Source organism: Rattus rattus, chromosome 4 (genome assembly GCF_011064425.1).
Source record: "Rattus rattus isolate New Zealand chromosome 4, Rrattus_CSIRO_v1, whole genome shotgun sequence".
Lineage (NCBI taxonomy): Eukaryota > Metazoa > Chordata > Mammalia > Rodentia > Muridae > Rattus > Rattus rattus.
This window is the reverse complement of record NC_046157.1, coordinates 40,026,506-40,043,216: the sequence shown is the minus strand read 5'-3', so window position 1 is coordinate 40,043,216 and position 16,711 is coordinate 40,026,506. Positions and strand designations below refer to the sequence as shown.

Sequence of the window (16,711 nt, the reverse complement as noted above, 5' to 3'; positions counted from 1 at the left end):
GTGTGTGTGCTGGCAGTTAAACCCTGAGCCTCTGAGGATGCACGTACTCTGCCACTGGACAGCTCACCTAACTCCTGGATTATAAAACTTTGAAGCGAGGTGATTAAATTGCCTCATGACAAGCTTTAGCTAATTTGTGGGTCAGTTTTGAAGTAAAGTATTCCATATAGGATTAAAATTAGGCTTACTTGGGCAATTTCTCCTTGATATGGAGAAAGGAGACCTGAGACTTACTCACTTGCAATAATGCTGCTCAAATGTCTCTTTTTATTGTGTATGTTTTTAGGCTATTGACATTTATGTGCCAATATTTGGGGAACACATAGATTGTAAGAAATCAGTGTGTACCCATCATTATGTTCTTGCTTTTATTTCTATATATACTTCATCTGAAGAGCCAAAGCTACATTTCACTGCGTGTGTGGTGTGTGGTGTGTGTGTGTGTGTGTGTGTGTGTGTGTGTGTGTGTGTGTGTGTGTGTGTGTGTGTGTGTGTGGTGTGTGTGTGTGTGTGTGTGTGTGTGTGCTGGCAGATCTACAGCCCTGCACATGCTAGGTAAATTCTGCACCATGTAGCTGTGTCTCAGTCCTTATTTTACTCACTGACCTTTGTCCCATAGTACAGAACATTTAAAATCCTGATAGACTAATCTAATCTAATCTAATCTCTGAAAAGTGCCACATTTGAAGGATAATTTAATGGTGACTAAGAAGAAATAAACCAGGGCCTGGTGGCGTATACCTGTCATCCCGGTACTTGGGAAGCAGAGGCAGGTGACTCCCTGTGAGTCCAACTTAACCTGGTTTATTAGTGAGTTCTAGGTCAGCCAGGCTATATGTGAGACCCTGCCTCACAACAACAAAAACCCAACCAAACAGTAAAAGCAGCAGCAGCAGCAACAGCAATAGAAAAGAATAAAAAGTATTTTCAGGAATAATAATACTGTGTTTGAGTGTGAAGGTCTATCTGTCAATCAAAGGTGACATTTACGGGTTTGGCATTTTATCTTTTAGAATGTTCTGCTAACATTAAATAGCACAGCACAGATCTGACTGTTCCAACTGTGGTCAAGCAACTGTTTAAAATTCTGACAGTACTTCTGTTCTCTAAATGTAGGTGCTAACATCATCCATTATTCTGTTAAAGCCATTAGAGCCCTTTAATTGAAAGTATATAAAACAAAAGTTCTTGTCCTTCCAAAATAAATTTGAGGACCACGTGGTACTTGCTGAGAGGATCATTTCTACGTTATGGTGAGCTGTACTTGCTTAGTTCATAAATACGTAGCACTCAGGTTGTGAAGGCTTGAATTTCATTCTCAGAAATCCAAAATCCTTTGAAAAGGATAAGTTTTCTGTGTTTTATAAACAGTACAACAGTCTTGACTTTAAACTATTTTCTCTAGTATAGATGTGTAATATTAAATGCTTGATGGATAAAAACTGATAATTTAACTCTGAGTAATAATTATCTTTTATAATTTTGCATTTCTTTTAAAATATTTAATTTGTATGTGTGTTTGTGTGTATGTGAGAATATCTGTGTGTGTGTGAGACAGAGTGTGTAAGTGTGGGAGAGTATGTGTGTGTATGTGTGAGAGTTTGTGTGTATGTGTGAGAGTAAATATGTGTAAGAGAATGTGTGTCTATGTGTAAGAGCTTGCATGTGTATGTGCGAAAGCTTGTGTGTGTGAGAGAGCTTGTGTTTGTGTGTGTATGTTTATATGTAAGAGAGTATGTGTTTGTATGTGTGAGAATTTGCATGTACATGTGCAAGGGAGAATATGTATGTGTGTGTGGAGGAAGTCAGAAATGGATGTCAGGTCCCTTAAACCTGGAATTACCGGTGTTTGTGAGCCGTCCTTCAACCCTATCTTTCCTTCCTTTTTCAATATGAGATAAGGACATTTCTTATTTTTCTATTTTTACAGTTAAGTATCTCATTTACTGCCCACAGTTGAAGAAAAGCATCTCACTGTGGTAACACCAAAGCTGTTTCATGGCACATTAACTTTAGAAAAGTGGCCGCAACGCCACGGTTGAGCTTCCCCGAGTCTGGTTCTGGTAGCTGCTGCTTCTCTCTCTCTCTCTCTCTCTCTCTCTCTCTCTCTCTCTCTCTCTCTCTCTCTCTCTCTCTCTCTTTCTTAAGAGCTGATGGTTTTATTTTCACATTTCACAATATAAGTGAAAACCGTACTTTTCTGTATCACTTCTCCCTCCAGAAGCATTCTCTCTGTTGGGAAGGGAAGTTCCTTGTCGTGCATCTAGTAAACACTCAGGCTCAGCACCAAGGTCTCCTGGTGAAACAAGAAATACAAAACGATAAGGAGCGCTTCTGCTCTTATCTGTCTGGCGGGGTCATGCCAGGCTGTGTGGGCACCATCATAGGGCGGGCGGGAGGTCTCATCATTGGAGGCCCGGGCATCATTGGCAGGTGGCCTCCCATGGAGCTGGTCCAGGCATCATCCCAGGAGGAGGAGGAAGAAGAAGAGGAAGAAGAGGAGGAGGAGGAGGAGGAAGAAGAGGAGAAGAGGAGGAGGAGGAGGAGGAAGAAGAGGAGAAGCCTGCTCTTCCATCCATTTCTTTTTTTTTTTTTAAATGATTTATTTATTTTAGGTATGTCAGATCCCATTATAGATGGTCGTCAGCCACCATGTGGTTGCTGGGATTTGAACTCAGGACCTCTGGAAGAGCAGTCAGTGCTCTTAACCGCTGAGCCATGTCTCCATCCCCGCCCCCCCATCCATTTCTGATAATAGTCTTTCCATTCTCTTTGTGTCTCCGACCACTGCAGTGTGTCTTCCTCACAGACAGAGAATCTTGGGTAAGATACGTATCACAGTAGTCCCCATAACACTTAGGCATGTTGGCTACCCTCTTCTTCCGTAATGGCAGACACAGCCATTTCATCTGATAGGCATTGTCAGCAGAATTTATTGTTCTTTTGTCTGTTTTTCCAGTCTGAAAATGGCATTCAACATTTTTGTGAAAAACTTGGCAGGATATGATAATTACCTCTCTTTTATTTTTGCTAGGTTTTAGAAGTATGGGAATGTGAAGTAGCCTGCTTTGAGCTGCAGAGAACTTGAATGTAGGTGAAAATGCAATATGTCAGAATGTAGGAAAACTAAGGCAGAGACTTAATGTATTTTTATTGGTTTATATAATTTAAAGGTAACTTATATAACTAAGGAATAGTAATTTACGTGACTCTGGATTATTTATTAGTCTGGGCAGTTAAACTTTGAACTTGGCTTTTTTTGGTAGGAGAGACTTTGTTCTCTTTTGACTCAAATAAATTCTTTTATTATGGAGTATTTGAATTACTGCAGAAGCATAAACTCATACCATATAGACAGGCAGTGGTGGCACACACCTTTAATATCAGTGTGTGGAACAAGGGAAAACAGCTTTTAAGAGAGGTCCTTTAGTGGCAAGAGTTGGGCAAACAGCTAAATCTTTCAGAAACTTGAATGAACTCCAAAAAAGTAGGGCTGTGAATTCCAAATTGAACCTCTTCCAGGACCTCTTGAATGAGACTCACAGAGGCAGCGATTGATGCAAAAGCAAGAGGAATTTAATCATTCCAACGTATTGGGGTCATCCCACTTTGAGGGGCCATGACCCTGAGCAGACTCTAATGGGGAGTTATATACCTTGCAAACAACTGGGGCAGAATTCATACAATAGTAACTAGGCATGGTACTATTGATGGGGTAAAGCAACCTTCAAACTGACTCATGGTCAGTGGACTGCTCTGGACTTTCCAAAGGGGGACGGTTGGGAGTTAAGAGGGGGGTCAGTTTGGAATCACAGGTGACTTTGACAGTTTGGCTTGCATTTGCTTCAGGAACTAAACTAGCCCTGCCCTCCCTGTAAGGGAGGGGTCTCTGTGCTTGGAGGTTTGAGGTGGGATTTCCCACTGGCCTCAGATTGACCCCAACTCTGGCTCTTCCAGGACTTTCTTAGAATTGTTTGTATAGAGCAATACTAGCATAGGGAGTGGCAGTGAACACTTGCATTTTTGTTTGTTGTTTTTTTTTTTTTTGGCTTTTGTTTGTTTTTTGAGACATGGCTCTGTAGACCAGGTTAGCCTCCACCTTGGATATCTGCCTGCCTCTGCCTCCCAAGTGCTGGAATTAAAGACATGCAGCACCACAGTCCAGCAGGGATATACACTTGTAATCACAGTACTTGGGATGTCAAGGCAGGAGGGTCTGGGAGTTCAAGGCCACCTTTAGCTACATAGGGAGATTCAGGCTAACCTGGTCTACTAACAGCAATACTAAAGTTAAAACTTTAGGAAAGATTCACTGTATCTTAATCATTTATTTGATGATAGCTAGTCTTATAGATTGCCAAAGTAGACAAAATATTTTCAAGAAATACTGAATTTGCTGTTTCGTGTTGCTTTCTATAGAGCAACAGATGGTAAGAATTTTACTCTTCCAGTGTGAGAAAGATCTAATCATGACAGCTGATAATATAGTTTGCTCTTATATGTCTAACTATATAGGACCCTATAGTATGCATGTTTAGAAAAATGTTCGGCCACGTAGTTATTTGTAAATAACTTTGTTCTTTAATTATATACAGGTGCTGTTCTTGAGTGTATGTTTTCCTTAGCATATTTTTCTGTTGTCTATTTAGGGCAAGTTTACTACTTTTCATAAATGCTTTCAGGAATATACAGCTTTAAACATTATACTATCTCTCCTAGTAATTTTTTCATGTAAAATATTAAGATTGTATTTATAACAATAATATATTTTTTTTCCTGAAGTAGGAAGGGGAAATACAGTCTTTGGGTTAGTTCTCATTCATAAAGGAAAAAAGAGGCTCAGTTTCATGGTTGTTTAATGTATATTCTTATTTTGCCACATCTGTGTTAAAGGGAGTTTATTGTACTTACGTTTTAACTTTAAATACATACTATCTATATGTTTTTGAGACAGGGTCTCTCTAAAAAGCCCTGTTGTCCTGGAACTCACTATGTACACCAGGCTGGCCTGGAATTCACAGAGATTGTTTGCCTCTGTGTCCCAAGTGCTGGGACTAAAGGCATCTATCACCATGCCCAGCCATGGTGCCCTTATTCTTAAAGTGAAGCAGAAGTGTTTGTAAGGAACATTTTAAATTTTTTCTTTTATTGAGGTGAGGGTCTCATTATGTTGCCTAGGGCTGGTCTTGAATTCCTGGCCTCAAAGGATCCTCTTGCCTCAGCCTCCATTTAAATTGAAAATTTTATTGATAAAGCCTATTGTGCCATATTACAATTAAAAATCAAGTACACAAGGTGGTCCTCGTAGCCTTGGAGAGAAATCGACAACCCATCTTTTTAGGATGAGGTGCTTCTTATTGTGAATGGGTAGAAATTACATTGAATTTTAATTCTTTTATTAATTTTAGTGGATAGAAGGAATTACTCCTTAGAGTGGCCTCGTCAATACATTTCTTTGGATGTTTTGTAATAATTTGTATGTGTGCGTGGTCCTGGCATGCTAGACAAGCACTGCACCACTTAGCTACATTGCAGCCCTCTGTTCCAGAATATCACTAATGTTGGCAATAAGAGTTTAAAAATAATTTGATTTTGCACTATTTCTCGATTTTTTTTAAAGAATGTTAGTATAAACAGAATAAGACCTAAGGTGGCTGAAGTCTGTTTTATGAAGGCTTACTATTTTGTATTGTACTCTTCATTTGTATTTGAGTCTGTCTAATTTTAAATAAAAACTTTATACATTTAGGTGTGCTATCTGGTTATTTCAGTGATCAGCCATGGTTATCGCTCATTGTGCGCACAGTTAATTGGTAGGTAAAGTTCAGAACAATGTTACTTCAGAAAATTCAGTGTGGGGGTTGGGGAGTTAGCTCAGTGGTAGAGCGCTTGCCTAGCAAGCGCAAGGCCCTGGGTTCGGTCCCCAGCTCCGAAAAAAGGAAAAGGAAAAAAAAAAAAGAAAATTCAGTGTGGACTTTGTTTACAGAAAGCATGAAACTCCTTTCCAAAGCATTGTCCTTTCTCCACAAAGGAAGCATGGGGATTTTATCCAGGGGACCTCTGCATATTCATTGAGGGTAAGGTCATTTAGAATCATGCTCAGTTAAGAAGTAGATTCCTGCCTGGTGGTGGTGATGTATGGAAATCATTTCCCTGTGTGTGGTAGCTTCAGTGTGTCCAAACATCTTTCCTTGCAAATGTTCATTGCAATGAGTCATTGGTCTGGTTTTGAGGCCTCTAGTTTCTACTACACTATCAATACTGAACCTTACTGGGATTCCTTTCAGGTATCTTCTTGTTGTCTTGAGTAATGGAGATCCTGCAGCTTTGGGTCTGCAGGACGATTCACACACTCCAGCAGTTCATAGTTTGGGTAGATGGACCAGCTCAAAGCTCTGGATGTGGGGGCCTCGGTGGTAGCTGAGTTTGTCTACCCACCAGTACTCCTGTGCCCACACCAACAGGGCCAGCTCCCCTCTCTGCCCAGGCATCAACATGGTCTCAAGGGTCAGCCCAGACTAGGAATGTGTATGTGGGCTCTGGTAGTAAAATGGGCTACAGACTTGGACGCAGACCCCTGGCCCTCTTGGCAGCATGGATTGGAACTTCACCATGGCCTCAGGTGACAGCTCAGATTATTCACATCAGGCTGTTCCTCACCACCTTCATTCCTCATGTCTCCAGATCTGCCTCTCTTGATAGTGCACAAACCATTTCACTTGTTTTTCTCATCTCTCCATCACATACTTGGACACTGCAGTGGTGTCACCAGGGTTGGGACACAAGGCCTGTGGCCTCTTGGTGTCTTCCACCTGCCCACACACTGCGTGGCGCCCAGCATGTCCTCTCCTCTCTCTCCTCTCCTCCTCCCTCCTTTCCTCCTCTCCTCTCCTCCTCCCCTCTTCCTTCCCTCCTCCCCCCCTCCTCCCTCCCCTCCTCCTCCCCCCCTCCCTCCCCTCCTCCCTCCCTCCCCTCCCTCCTCCTCCTCCCCCTCCCTCCCCCTCCCTCCCTCCCCCTCCCTCCCTCCCTCCCCCCCCCCCCCCCCCCTCCCCCCCCCCCTCCCCCCCCCTCTCTCCCTCCTCTCCCCTCCCTCCCCCCTCCTCCCCTCCCCTCCTCCCTCTTCCTCTCCCTCCTCCTCCCCTCCCCTCCTCCTCCCCTCCCCTCCTCCCTCCCTCCCCCTCCCCTCCTCCCCTTCCCCCCTCCTCCCCTTCCCCTTCCCCTCCCCTTCCCCCTCCCCTTTTCCTTTTCTCCTCTTTTTTTTTTTTTTTTGAGATAGGGTCTTACTGTGTACCTCTGTCTGTCCTGGAACTCAAATATGCAAACCAGTCTGGCTTCAAAAACCACAGACATCCATTTACCTCTGCTGGGCCTAAAAGTGCACCCCACTATGCCAGCTGTAGTGGGTGGCCTGGTCCCAGAAGGTAGTCTTACCTCAGCTATCTGGCCAGCAACAGCTATCAGGTTGTGGAAAAGCCCTAGGCAATGGCTCATCTGAACATCTGAAGAAGCAGCTGACTAGGGGAAGCATTTCCAGGGCAGGAAGAAGAGAAATGCAAATAGAGAAACCAGAAGAACTGAAACCTGGTAAAAGGCTGTAAAAGACAAAACCAAAAACCAAAAACACAGAAAAAGAGAACGTGGCTAGCCCTCATCCCTAGAACCAGAAATCTAGCAAATTCTCAGGCCTGAAGGTCTCAGACCCCAGGCTGAGGGTTGTAGTACAGTCTGCTTGTCAAGGGTTTGAGGGTCCTGATCAAGACCTGCACAGGGTCTGTAACACTAGTAGGGGTCTGATCCTCAAGGCATAGACACAGACTGACAATAGAGGGTGTCACTTGCTGTCAGCGCATGGGCTGAAGAAATGGAAGCATATTTAGTCAGCTGGTGGTAACAGAGGTGGGGATGAGGTGGGGGGTGGGGGGTGGGGTGGGGGAGATCAAGCCCAGAACCTTGTACATACCAGACAAGGGTCCACTACTCACTTAGTACTTAGTCTAAGTCAGGGTTTCTCTGTGTAGCCATGGCTGTCCTGGAACTCAGCTGCTGACTAGATTGGCCTCAAACTCAAGAGATCTGTCTGCCTCTGCTTCCTCAGCGCAAGGACTAAAGGTGTGCGCTACCACTGCCTGGCACAATCTGTAAGTTTTTAATATAAATTTAGTAATCCTTTTAGAACTTCATGCAATGTATTTTAATCATTTCCACTCTCTACTCCTCCCGTGATTTGCCGCCAACTCCCTTCACTAACTTCGTGTTCTCTTAATTAAAAACAAACACACAATAAAACCACTTAGTACATACAATTCGTACTACTCAAACACTTAACAGACGTGGAGTCATTCACTGGAGAGTAGTTGACCTACCAGAGTCCATACCGGGAAAGAAAACAGTATCTCCTTCTCGCAGAAGCCGTCATCGGGCCCTCAGTTAACAGAGGTACACATGAACCCTTTGTCTCACCATGTTAGAATGTCAGTGGGTTTGGTTTTGTTCAGGTCTTGTACAACAACCTAACCACAGGTGCTCTGAGTCCATGAAGGCAGTGTCCTGAAGACAGTTGTTTTGCTTCAGTCCTTCCTGATCTCGGGCTCTTATAGTTCTGTGGTCAATAAATATAAAGATAATTAATGACAGTTTTAATTCATATTGATTCTTTTTCAATTTGGGGACTAAGTCTGAGGGCAGACTTTTTCTTTTTTTCTCAGATTAAAAGACTAACCCCACTGTGCTCTATGACCTTTCAAGAAACACGGCAAATGTCTTTTGTCCCACACAGGCCCTACTATATCCCTTAGGAACCCCTCTCAGCATCTCAGATTTGCCAAACTGCTTTTGACATAAAATGTCCAAACTAGAATAATCCAGCATTGAGGGTGGTTTGGGTGGAATATTCTGGCACTTTTGCCAAGAGACTAACTTCAAAGCGAGAAGCTTCAAGACCCTGCTATCTCCATGTTCACATTTGGCAAGCAGTGTTTCTCTGGTAGCAGCAACTCTGCCACTGCTGGGCCAGCGTTGTGGTTAGTTCTCAGGCAGAGAACCAGTTGAGGGACGCTCCAGGGAAACGCTGATGTCCGAGGGTCATCTGTATTTGTGTCTCCAGAACCGTCCAGCCCTCAAGCTAGAGTGTATCTCCGGGGGTACACAGTCATCAGAACACAAGCTCCCTGGGGCGGCGGGTAGCACAGGCAGTGCCAACTCCTTGTCCTCGCCACTGGGCACAGCACCCAGCTTGCGCGGCTGTCAGTCACCATCCCCGCCCCGCCCCGCCCCGCCTGTAGTCGGACCAATCGTAGCCGGGGGTCGGGGGTGAGGCGCCGTAGCGCGGTCAGGAAGCAGGGAAAGAACGGCCTGGCGCGGAGGCCACCGATCGGAGCGTCCACATCCCATAGGAGGGCGAGCGGTTAGCGAGACCGGAGACCGGGTGAGTGCGAGGTGCGACTGTGCGCGGGGCGGGGCGGAGCCTGTCCCGGGAACGCCGGGTGCGGCGAGCCTCGAGCGCCTGGCAGCTGCAGAGCCCTGTGTGTGCTGCGCAGACCCCGCGTCCCTAACGTCCCCGGCCGGGTGTAGGGAGCTGCAGCCCCGGGAGTCCCAACTGCATGCCAGAGCCCGGGAACTGAGGCCCCAACCGAAGATAGAAGGCAGAGCTTCAGCCCTGGGCTGCGGCTGCCGAGGTCCGGAGGATCCGATCTGCTGCAGAGAGGATGCGGGGCGAGGCTGAGCATCTCCATCCTCAGTTTCTCCACTTGCTGCAGCGACACTGCGCCTGGTAGCGGGCACCTCAGGTGACCTGCACCCGAGAGCGCAGCCAGGCCCCTGTACCCCCCCCCACCCCTACCCCTGTACTTCTACACCCAGTGCCTCGAGCTTGGCGATACTGCTCTTAGTCCCTATCGCCAGTCTCATCGCTCCTGGGGCGCTCCTTGTTGTCTCGTTTTACTTTGGACTATCCAGGCCTTACAGAGCTGCAGTTTTGGAGACATCAAAGTAGTCATGCAGGGAGAAATGAGTGTATGACAGTACTCTGTGTGATGTTGAGCTCTTGGCTTGTGTTCTATCTCTGCCTGACTCAAGTTCAGAAGGGCAGTGGTGCTAAGAGAGGTTGTGAGGTAGGATTTTGCAGAAACGTATATGAAATTCTATTTTCCCCCTTGCTTTTCATCAACCAAAGATCATTGCCTTGTTTCCAGTGGGTAAAGAATCACACTGCTCTGGGGACCCTGTCTTCCTGTAGGCATTATTTGTCACTTGGAATATTAGGGTGTCTTTGAAGCTAGCAGGACTGATTTCCTCATGACTGATTCCTCTCAGGGGAGGGCACACCATACTTTAGCCCAGCAGTGTGGGGGTCTGCCCCCCTTTGACTGGATTGACTGTCTTCTTTCCATGTATGATATTTTCATAATTTCCTCTGGGTTGACCAAGTAATCAGTTACTGAGAAAGGAGCTGAAGGGATAGGTCACTGAAGAGTAGCGGTTGTCCCTAGTGCTCCAGAATTCAGTTGTCCCGAGAGACCATGACAAGGCACAATTCAAAATTCATTTTAGTACCACTGTGGACATACTAAAGCAGCACCAGCAGTAAGTTGTTAACTCACCAAGGTAAAAAGAAAATTCATGCTGATGGCAGGGAAACCCGGAAAGGGAATGACACTTGAAATGTAAATAAAAAATATCCAGTAAAAAAAAAAATTCATTTGCAGAGAGCGAAGGCCAAACACAAGCTAGAATGTGATTCTACCTTGTGACCCCTGGGGATCATACTCCGTCTGTCTGTCTGTCGGGCTTGTCAGAAAGCACCTTTACCTGCTGAGTCACCTCGCTGGCCCATTTTTACAGAATATTCATTTCTAATAGATGAGGAGTCTGCCTTTTCAAGGTAGCAACAACCCTTGGCTTGCACCGAACAATGTCTTACCTGTTTCTACATGTATACCCCTCCGTCTCCCACTCAGGTCTACAATAGTGTGTGTCTGATTTCCAGCCAGAGGCTACTGGAGAAGTAGGTACTTTAAAGAAACCTTATCAGCACCGGCACACAGACCGGGACCTCTCTCTGTGTCTGTGTAGAGCTGAACCTTTCAGCTGAGCTTGTGAGGGAACAGCTTAGAGGCAACAGAAACTGGAGTTGTAAAAATGGAGTTTTTTTTCCCTATCCATCTTTAAACAATAAAGAGAGTAAATATGATCAGACTTTCCAGGGCAACGTCAAAATAACCGAGGAATGAAAGGAACAGTAACAGTAACTGGTGTTGAAAATATCCAATAGGTAACAGATGGAGGTTGGAGGTGGCTGGCAGGGAAAGAGTCTTGCCTGGAAGATCAGCGTTCTAAGTTCAGTTTCCAGGACCCCCATGGTAGGAAAGAACTAGCTATGGTAAGTTATCCTCTGACATCCGCATGTGTGTGCACTCGCTATACATGGACACACACCGCACGTAAATTACAAAAATAATTTAAAAATTTAAATAATATTTGCTAATGTAGATGATTCAGGATTACCTGCCTCTTCTAAATTCAGAAGACGGTGTCAACCCGTCTGCATTTCAGTGCAATAGGATATAAGGAATGAAGATAAAAATGTATACAGAAATATTGTCTTAGAGCTTACATTGCTGTGAACAGACACCGTGACCAAGGCAACTCTGATAAAGGACAACATTTAACTGGGACTGCCTTACGGGTTCAGAGGTTCAGTCCATTATCATCAAGGGGGGAGCATGGCAGCGTCCAGGCAGGCATGGTGCAGGAGGAGGTGACAGTTCTACATCTTGATCCAAAGACAGGAGAGAGCTGACTCCCATGTGGCTAGGAGGAGGGTCTCAGAGCCCACCCCGACAGGGACATACCCGTGCCACTCCCCGTGCCATGCATATTCAAACGACTCCAATCATTAACAAGGGGTTCAAAGCCAGCAATGCCAAAGTGTTCAAACCTGAGTTGCAGACATACTAAAGAGGTGTTGGCTTACTAAGGTGTAAAGAATCTTCATTTGCAGAGAGCAAAGGCAGAAGCCAGGCACAAGCTGGAATGTGATTCAAGGTGCTCCTTAACTGGAAGCTTCACCCCATAGCACACCTTCTCGTCTCCGTCTTGGAGACAGAAACAGTTACTTCCTCCTTACAACTCCTTTGGTGGAAATGTACAGGGGAAAGAGAGAGAGAGAGAGAGAGAGAGAGAGAGAGAGAGAGAGAGAGAGAATATGAATACGACTATATGACTAGAGATGAGAGAACTCTTGCTGTCCTTTAAGACCTTTTCCTGAAAAGTTTAAAAACAGTAAATTGCTTGACATGCTTCCTGTTCCTATATATATGGAGTTTAAAGCCGTATACATTATCATCAGTGTGTATGCTTTAATTTTTGTTTTACAGAAATTAACAAAATGCCCTTACATTAATACAAAAAACTAATCCATTCCTGAACCAGGAATTCCCATGGTTTACAAGAAAAGAAAAAAAAAAAAAAAAAAAAAAAAAAAAAAAAAAAAAAGGAAAAAGGTTCTCTACTGAAATTACGATATTTTCTAGTGAATTGTTTTAGAAGGAAAGAGATCAAATCAAAGGTTTTTTCGTTTTTTTCCTTTTGGAACTTGTGTATTATTCTGTCTACTTTTCTACAAAAATAAGATGTGCACCTATCTGTTTCCTGCTAGAAGACAAGGATACTGCAGTCTCACAAAGGTTATAAAAATGATATTATCAGAGTGAGGAAATAGTTGGAATCATTACTGATTTGAAATACCCCACTCCCTAAACCCAACAGCAGGAACAACATAAAACCAGCGACCGGAGAGAACTTTTGATTTTGCTACGGGACTCTAGTCCATCGCCGATAAACGTCCGTGATAAAAGACCGAGGATCTCTTACAAACTCTTCAAGCTGACGTCACCCCCACATCCTCAGGGTGAATGTCTTCCTCCGTCTTGTCTCTGCTGAGGGAGAACACGACCAACTGTTGGGGAACTGTGAACCAAAGGCTGGCTTATGTCTTGCTGGGGAGACTGTGGTAGTCTGGCTTTCCTGTGGGTCAGAGTCGTTTGCACAGTGTTCTGGATGGAACTCTTTCTAAAAACATGAGGTTTCCTCCTAATACTTTCTACATATAACAGATATGGTAATGTTATATAACATAAGCTATAAGGAAAGTGAGGTGATTTTCCTTAGTTAAACTCAAGAAATTTGGGTCTGGAGAGATGGCTCAGTGATTAAGACCACTGGCTGCTCATCCGGAGAACCCAGGTTCAATTCCCAGCACCCATATGGTAGCTCACAACTGTCTGTAACTCCAGTTCTAGGTCATGTGACACCCTCACATGATGGCAAAGCACCAATGTATGTGAAATAAAAATAAAATCATTGGGGTGCATGGTGTAAAATTCACAAAGGGTCAATTAAAAAAAAAACTCTAGAAATTTCATGTTTACTTTGATTTCACAATTTCTGAGTTTGAAAACTTTTTTCTATTAAAAGTTATAAGCTACATGGTCATAAGGTAATTATTACCCACCTCTGCACAGAAGCTTGGGGTTGGAAAAGGAAACTGAAGTAATTTTCTAGACATAAGATATTAGTGTTCCCAGGAGATACTATATTAATGTCCCCAGGAGATAAAAGATTACTGTGCCTGAGCCCTGTCCTTTGTTTTTGTGACTGGACCTTGGATAAGGCCGATGAAGGGCAATGGACTTCTCTTTCTGTCGCAGTTGCTGAGAATTTCGTTTCTTTTGTTGATTGTAGAAAACATGGCTCTTGAGTCGCTGCAGTCTCTCCTCTCCAGAGCTCTTCAGATGGCCGGCAGAATAGAAGCGAATTGAACCGAATGCTCGTCCACAGCTCACAACAAAGACATGGAGCTTTGAAGGTGAAAGGAGCGTGGTGTCGGCCATGGGTCAGCAAGACACAGCCGGACAATGTGGACCAATTTCTTCAAACTACGAGTCTTCTGCTATCTGTTTGTGGTGCTCATGGTGGTGGTGTTGGTCCTCAATGTCACTCAGGTGGAGGTGAGTGCTCGAGTCTGGAGATTTGCAGGCAGCAGTTAGAGCCTGTTTTTTTTTTTTTTTTTTTTGCAGCAGACTTTTCTCTGAGGGAACAAAACTTGTTTCATTGGGGGCTGGAGAGAAAGAAAAGGAAAGAAAAATCACACACACGTGCACACACGCACACACACACACACACACACACACACACACACACACACACACTGAGCGGATGAAACAAAGCAGGCTTCAGTAACCTCACGCATACAAATACATACAGACAGACAGACATGTACACACATTCCCACACTGGATGGATGGAGCTGTACACAGTTGGTGAGAGCAGCGAACTCCAACACACATTTTCTTTTTTCTTCCATAGCTTCCATAGCCCCAGCAAAATCTTTCAAGCAGTATAGAATTACAGTGTAATTAATTATGTTCTATTTTTCTTTTCCTGGTCAACTATAAAACAACAGTATGTTCCCCAGGACCTTTGCATGGGAAACCATTACAGAGTACAGATAAAGAAAACAAATTGTTCCCAGGAAGCCGTGTACATTCATATAGCTTAACAAAGTGTGAATTTTCTCAGCCAGTTTCTCTTACTGGCAGGCAGCAACGTGAAGTTACAAAGAAAGGATTCGTTATTTCATTATTTATCTTTAAAAGTTATAAGAGTCTTAAAAGGATCACAAATCTAAGCTTAGATATGAAAACCGTCAGTCATGTGTACTTTAAATCCTCAGAACTTTAAGTCCACTTACTCTTCAGCAACTCTTTCTTTCCATGTGGAAAGGTTTACTGAGAGAAGAAGAGTCGAAGAGGAGAGGAGGAAAGGCCACCATGAGCATGTGGAGGGAAGTGGGAAGGGGAATGGGGAGAGAAGGGACGCAGGGGAAGAGGGGAAGATCAAGAACCAGAGCAGAATTCTTAGTCAATCATATCGGGAAGCTGAGGGCAAAAATGGGTACAAGAAATCAATCATCGGTTAAGAGCACTGACTGCTTTTCCTTACTCAGGGCCTGAGTTCAAGTCCCAGCAACCACATGGTGGCTCACAACCATCTCTAGTGGGATTTAATGCCCTCTCCTGGTGTGTCTGAAGACAGCAACAGTGTGCTCATATACATAAAATAAATAAATAAACCTAAAAACAAACAAAAAAAAAAACAATCGGCAGCAGCCCGGCCTCAGTGAGAGTCACGTGAGCCAGTGCTGCCATTGTTCATGTTCCCTGACCGTACCGTAAAGATCCGAAGCTTAATTAATAAGAGTGTGCCTTTCTGAACTTCAAATTGTTCCCTAAGATTTTCTACATCAGAGCCAGTAGCAGAAACATCTCAACTTAGTTTCACTAGCAATTTTATTTTTTCCTGTAAGGGTGGTGGTCATTGCTAACGATCTACATTTCTAAGTTCTTCTCTAGGGTGGAGACTGAGTCATTAATGTGCTCCAGCAGCAGTGCCTGAAGAGACTCACATTATTACTGTGAGTGCCAGGGACACTGTCCAGGGAGGGCTGGAAGCCCCTTAGGGTTTCCTTAAACTCTTAGGTTAATAGGGCCTTGAGAGCAGCAAGCAGAGCAGAACTCTATAAAGGGAAGTCCTCAGGTCAGACACTCCTTGGGCCTTGGGCTGTGCTAATCTGAAACACACCTGGTCCTGGCTGTGCCACATTCCATGAGTTCTAAACCCTTTGTTGTTCCTCCGGCTTGACCCTGGGCAGGAAACTAATCAGAATATATTGTATGCAAAAATTTTTTTTTTCATCTGTTTTTTGTTTGTTTTTCTGAGACAGCGTTTCTCTGAGGCTGTCCTGGAACTCACTGCGTAGACTAGCCTGGCCTCAAACTTACAGGGATTCACCTGCTTCTGCCTCCCCAGTGCTGGGGTTAAAGGTGTGCTCAACCACCATCCAGCCTGTTTTTAATAAAAGCAAAACCAAAAAAAAAAAAAAAAAAAAAGCAAAAAAAAAAAAAAATGTTCTTTAGAATCATAAATAATAATCATACTTGCATGACTAGTAATAATGACAGGTGTAGCTTGTGAATGTGCTGAAAAGAAAGGCAGCGGGAGGTCTCCCCTCCCCCCATCCACTTAGCCACAACCTAAGCTTCCTCCCTCTAGCTAGGCAGAGCCTGGCTAGCTTGACCACATTAACTCCAGCTTTTGCATTCCATACGATGGAATTCCTAAGGCCTCGGTCACAGGGAACTGCTCTAACCCACCTTTGGACCTGACACTGGGGTGATGTTGGTTGGTGGGGTATCAGGACAGAGGCCAGATCATCAGAAACACTTCTTTTTTCCATGGGGAGCAAGGAGAGTGGGCACTTTATGGCTTGCTTTAGGGTACGGAGGATTGGCTTCCTGAAGGAGGGGACCTTGTGGCCTGGCCACAGGCTGAAGGACAGTTGCAGGGGAGGAAGTTGGCTAGTCTGTTTTGAATTACCTGTGTATGACTGCCGGGCAGAGAACATGCCTTCCTCATTCCCTCACTAGTGCCTGAGAGACACTAAGAGTCCCCCTCTTTCCAACTCCCTCTGCTGGACACGCACACGATCAAATCTACGAGCAGTTTCTACAGAAAAGATGTGGTGCTTTTTACAATGCAAGTCTTAACTAAGCAAGGCATTTCTTTGCTTACTCGCGTCATTAGCACAAGAATTTCTAGAGGCTAAGCCGTAGGCTTTTTCCTTACTTCAGCTGGAAATTGCTTTGTGTTATGT

At 44.4% G+C, this 16,711-nt stretch overlaps 1 protein-coding gene across 1 annotated transcript in view; it reads left to right on the top strand.

The window, feature by feature from the left end:
- The first annotated feature begins 9,314 nt into the window (after positions 1-9,314).
- Positions 9,315-16,711, top strand: part of Nxpe3 (neurexophilin and PC-esterase domain family member 3) — an 86,323-nt gene continuing 78,926 nt past the window's right edge. The window contains exons 1-2 of the mRNA XM_032900292.1: positions 9,315-9,424; positions 13,741-14,006. Of these exons, the coding sequence (XP_032756183.1) occupies positions 13,914-14,006 (93 nt within the window). The 5' untranslated portion in view covers positions 9,315-9,424; positions 13,741-13,913. The remainder of the gene's footprint in view (positions 9,425-13,740; positions 14,007-16,711) is intronic.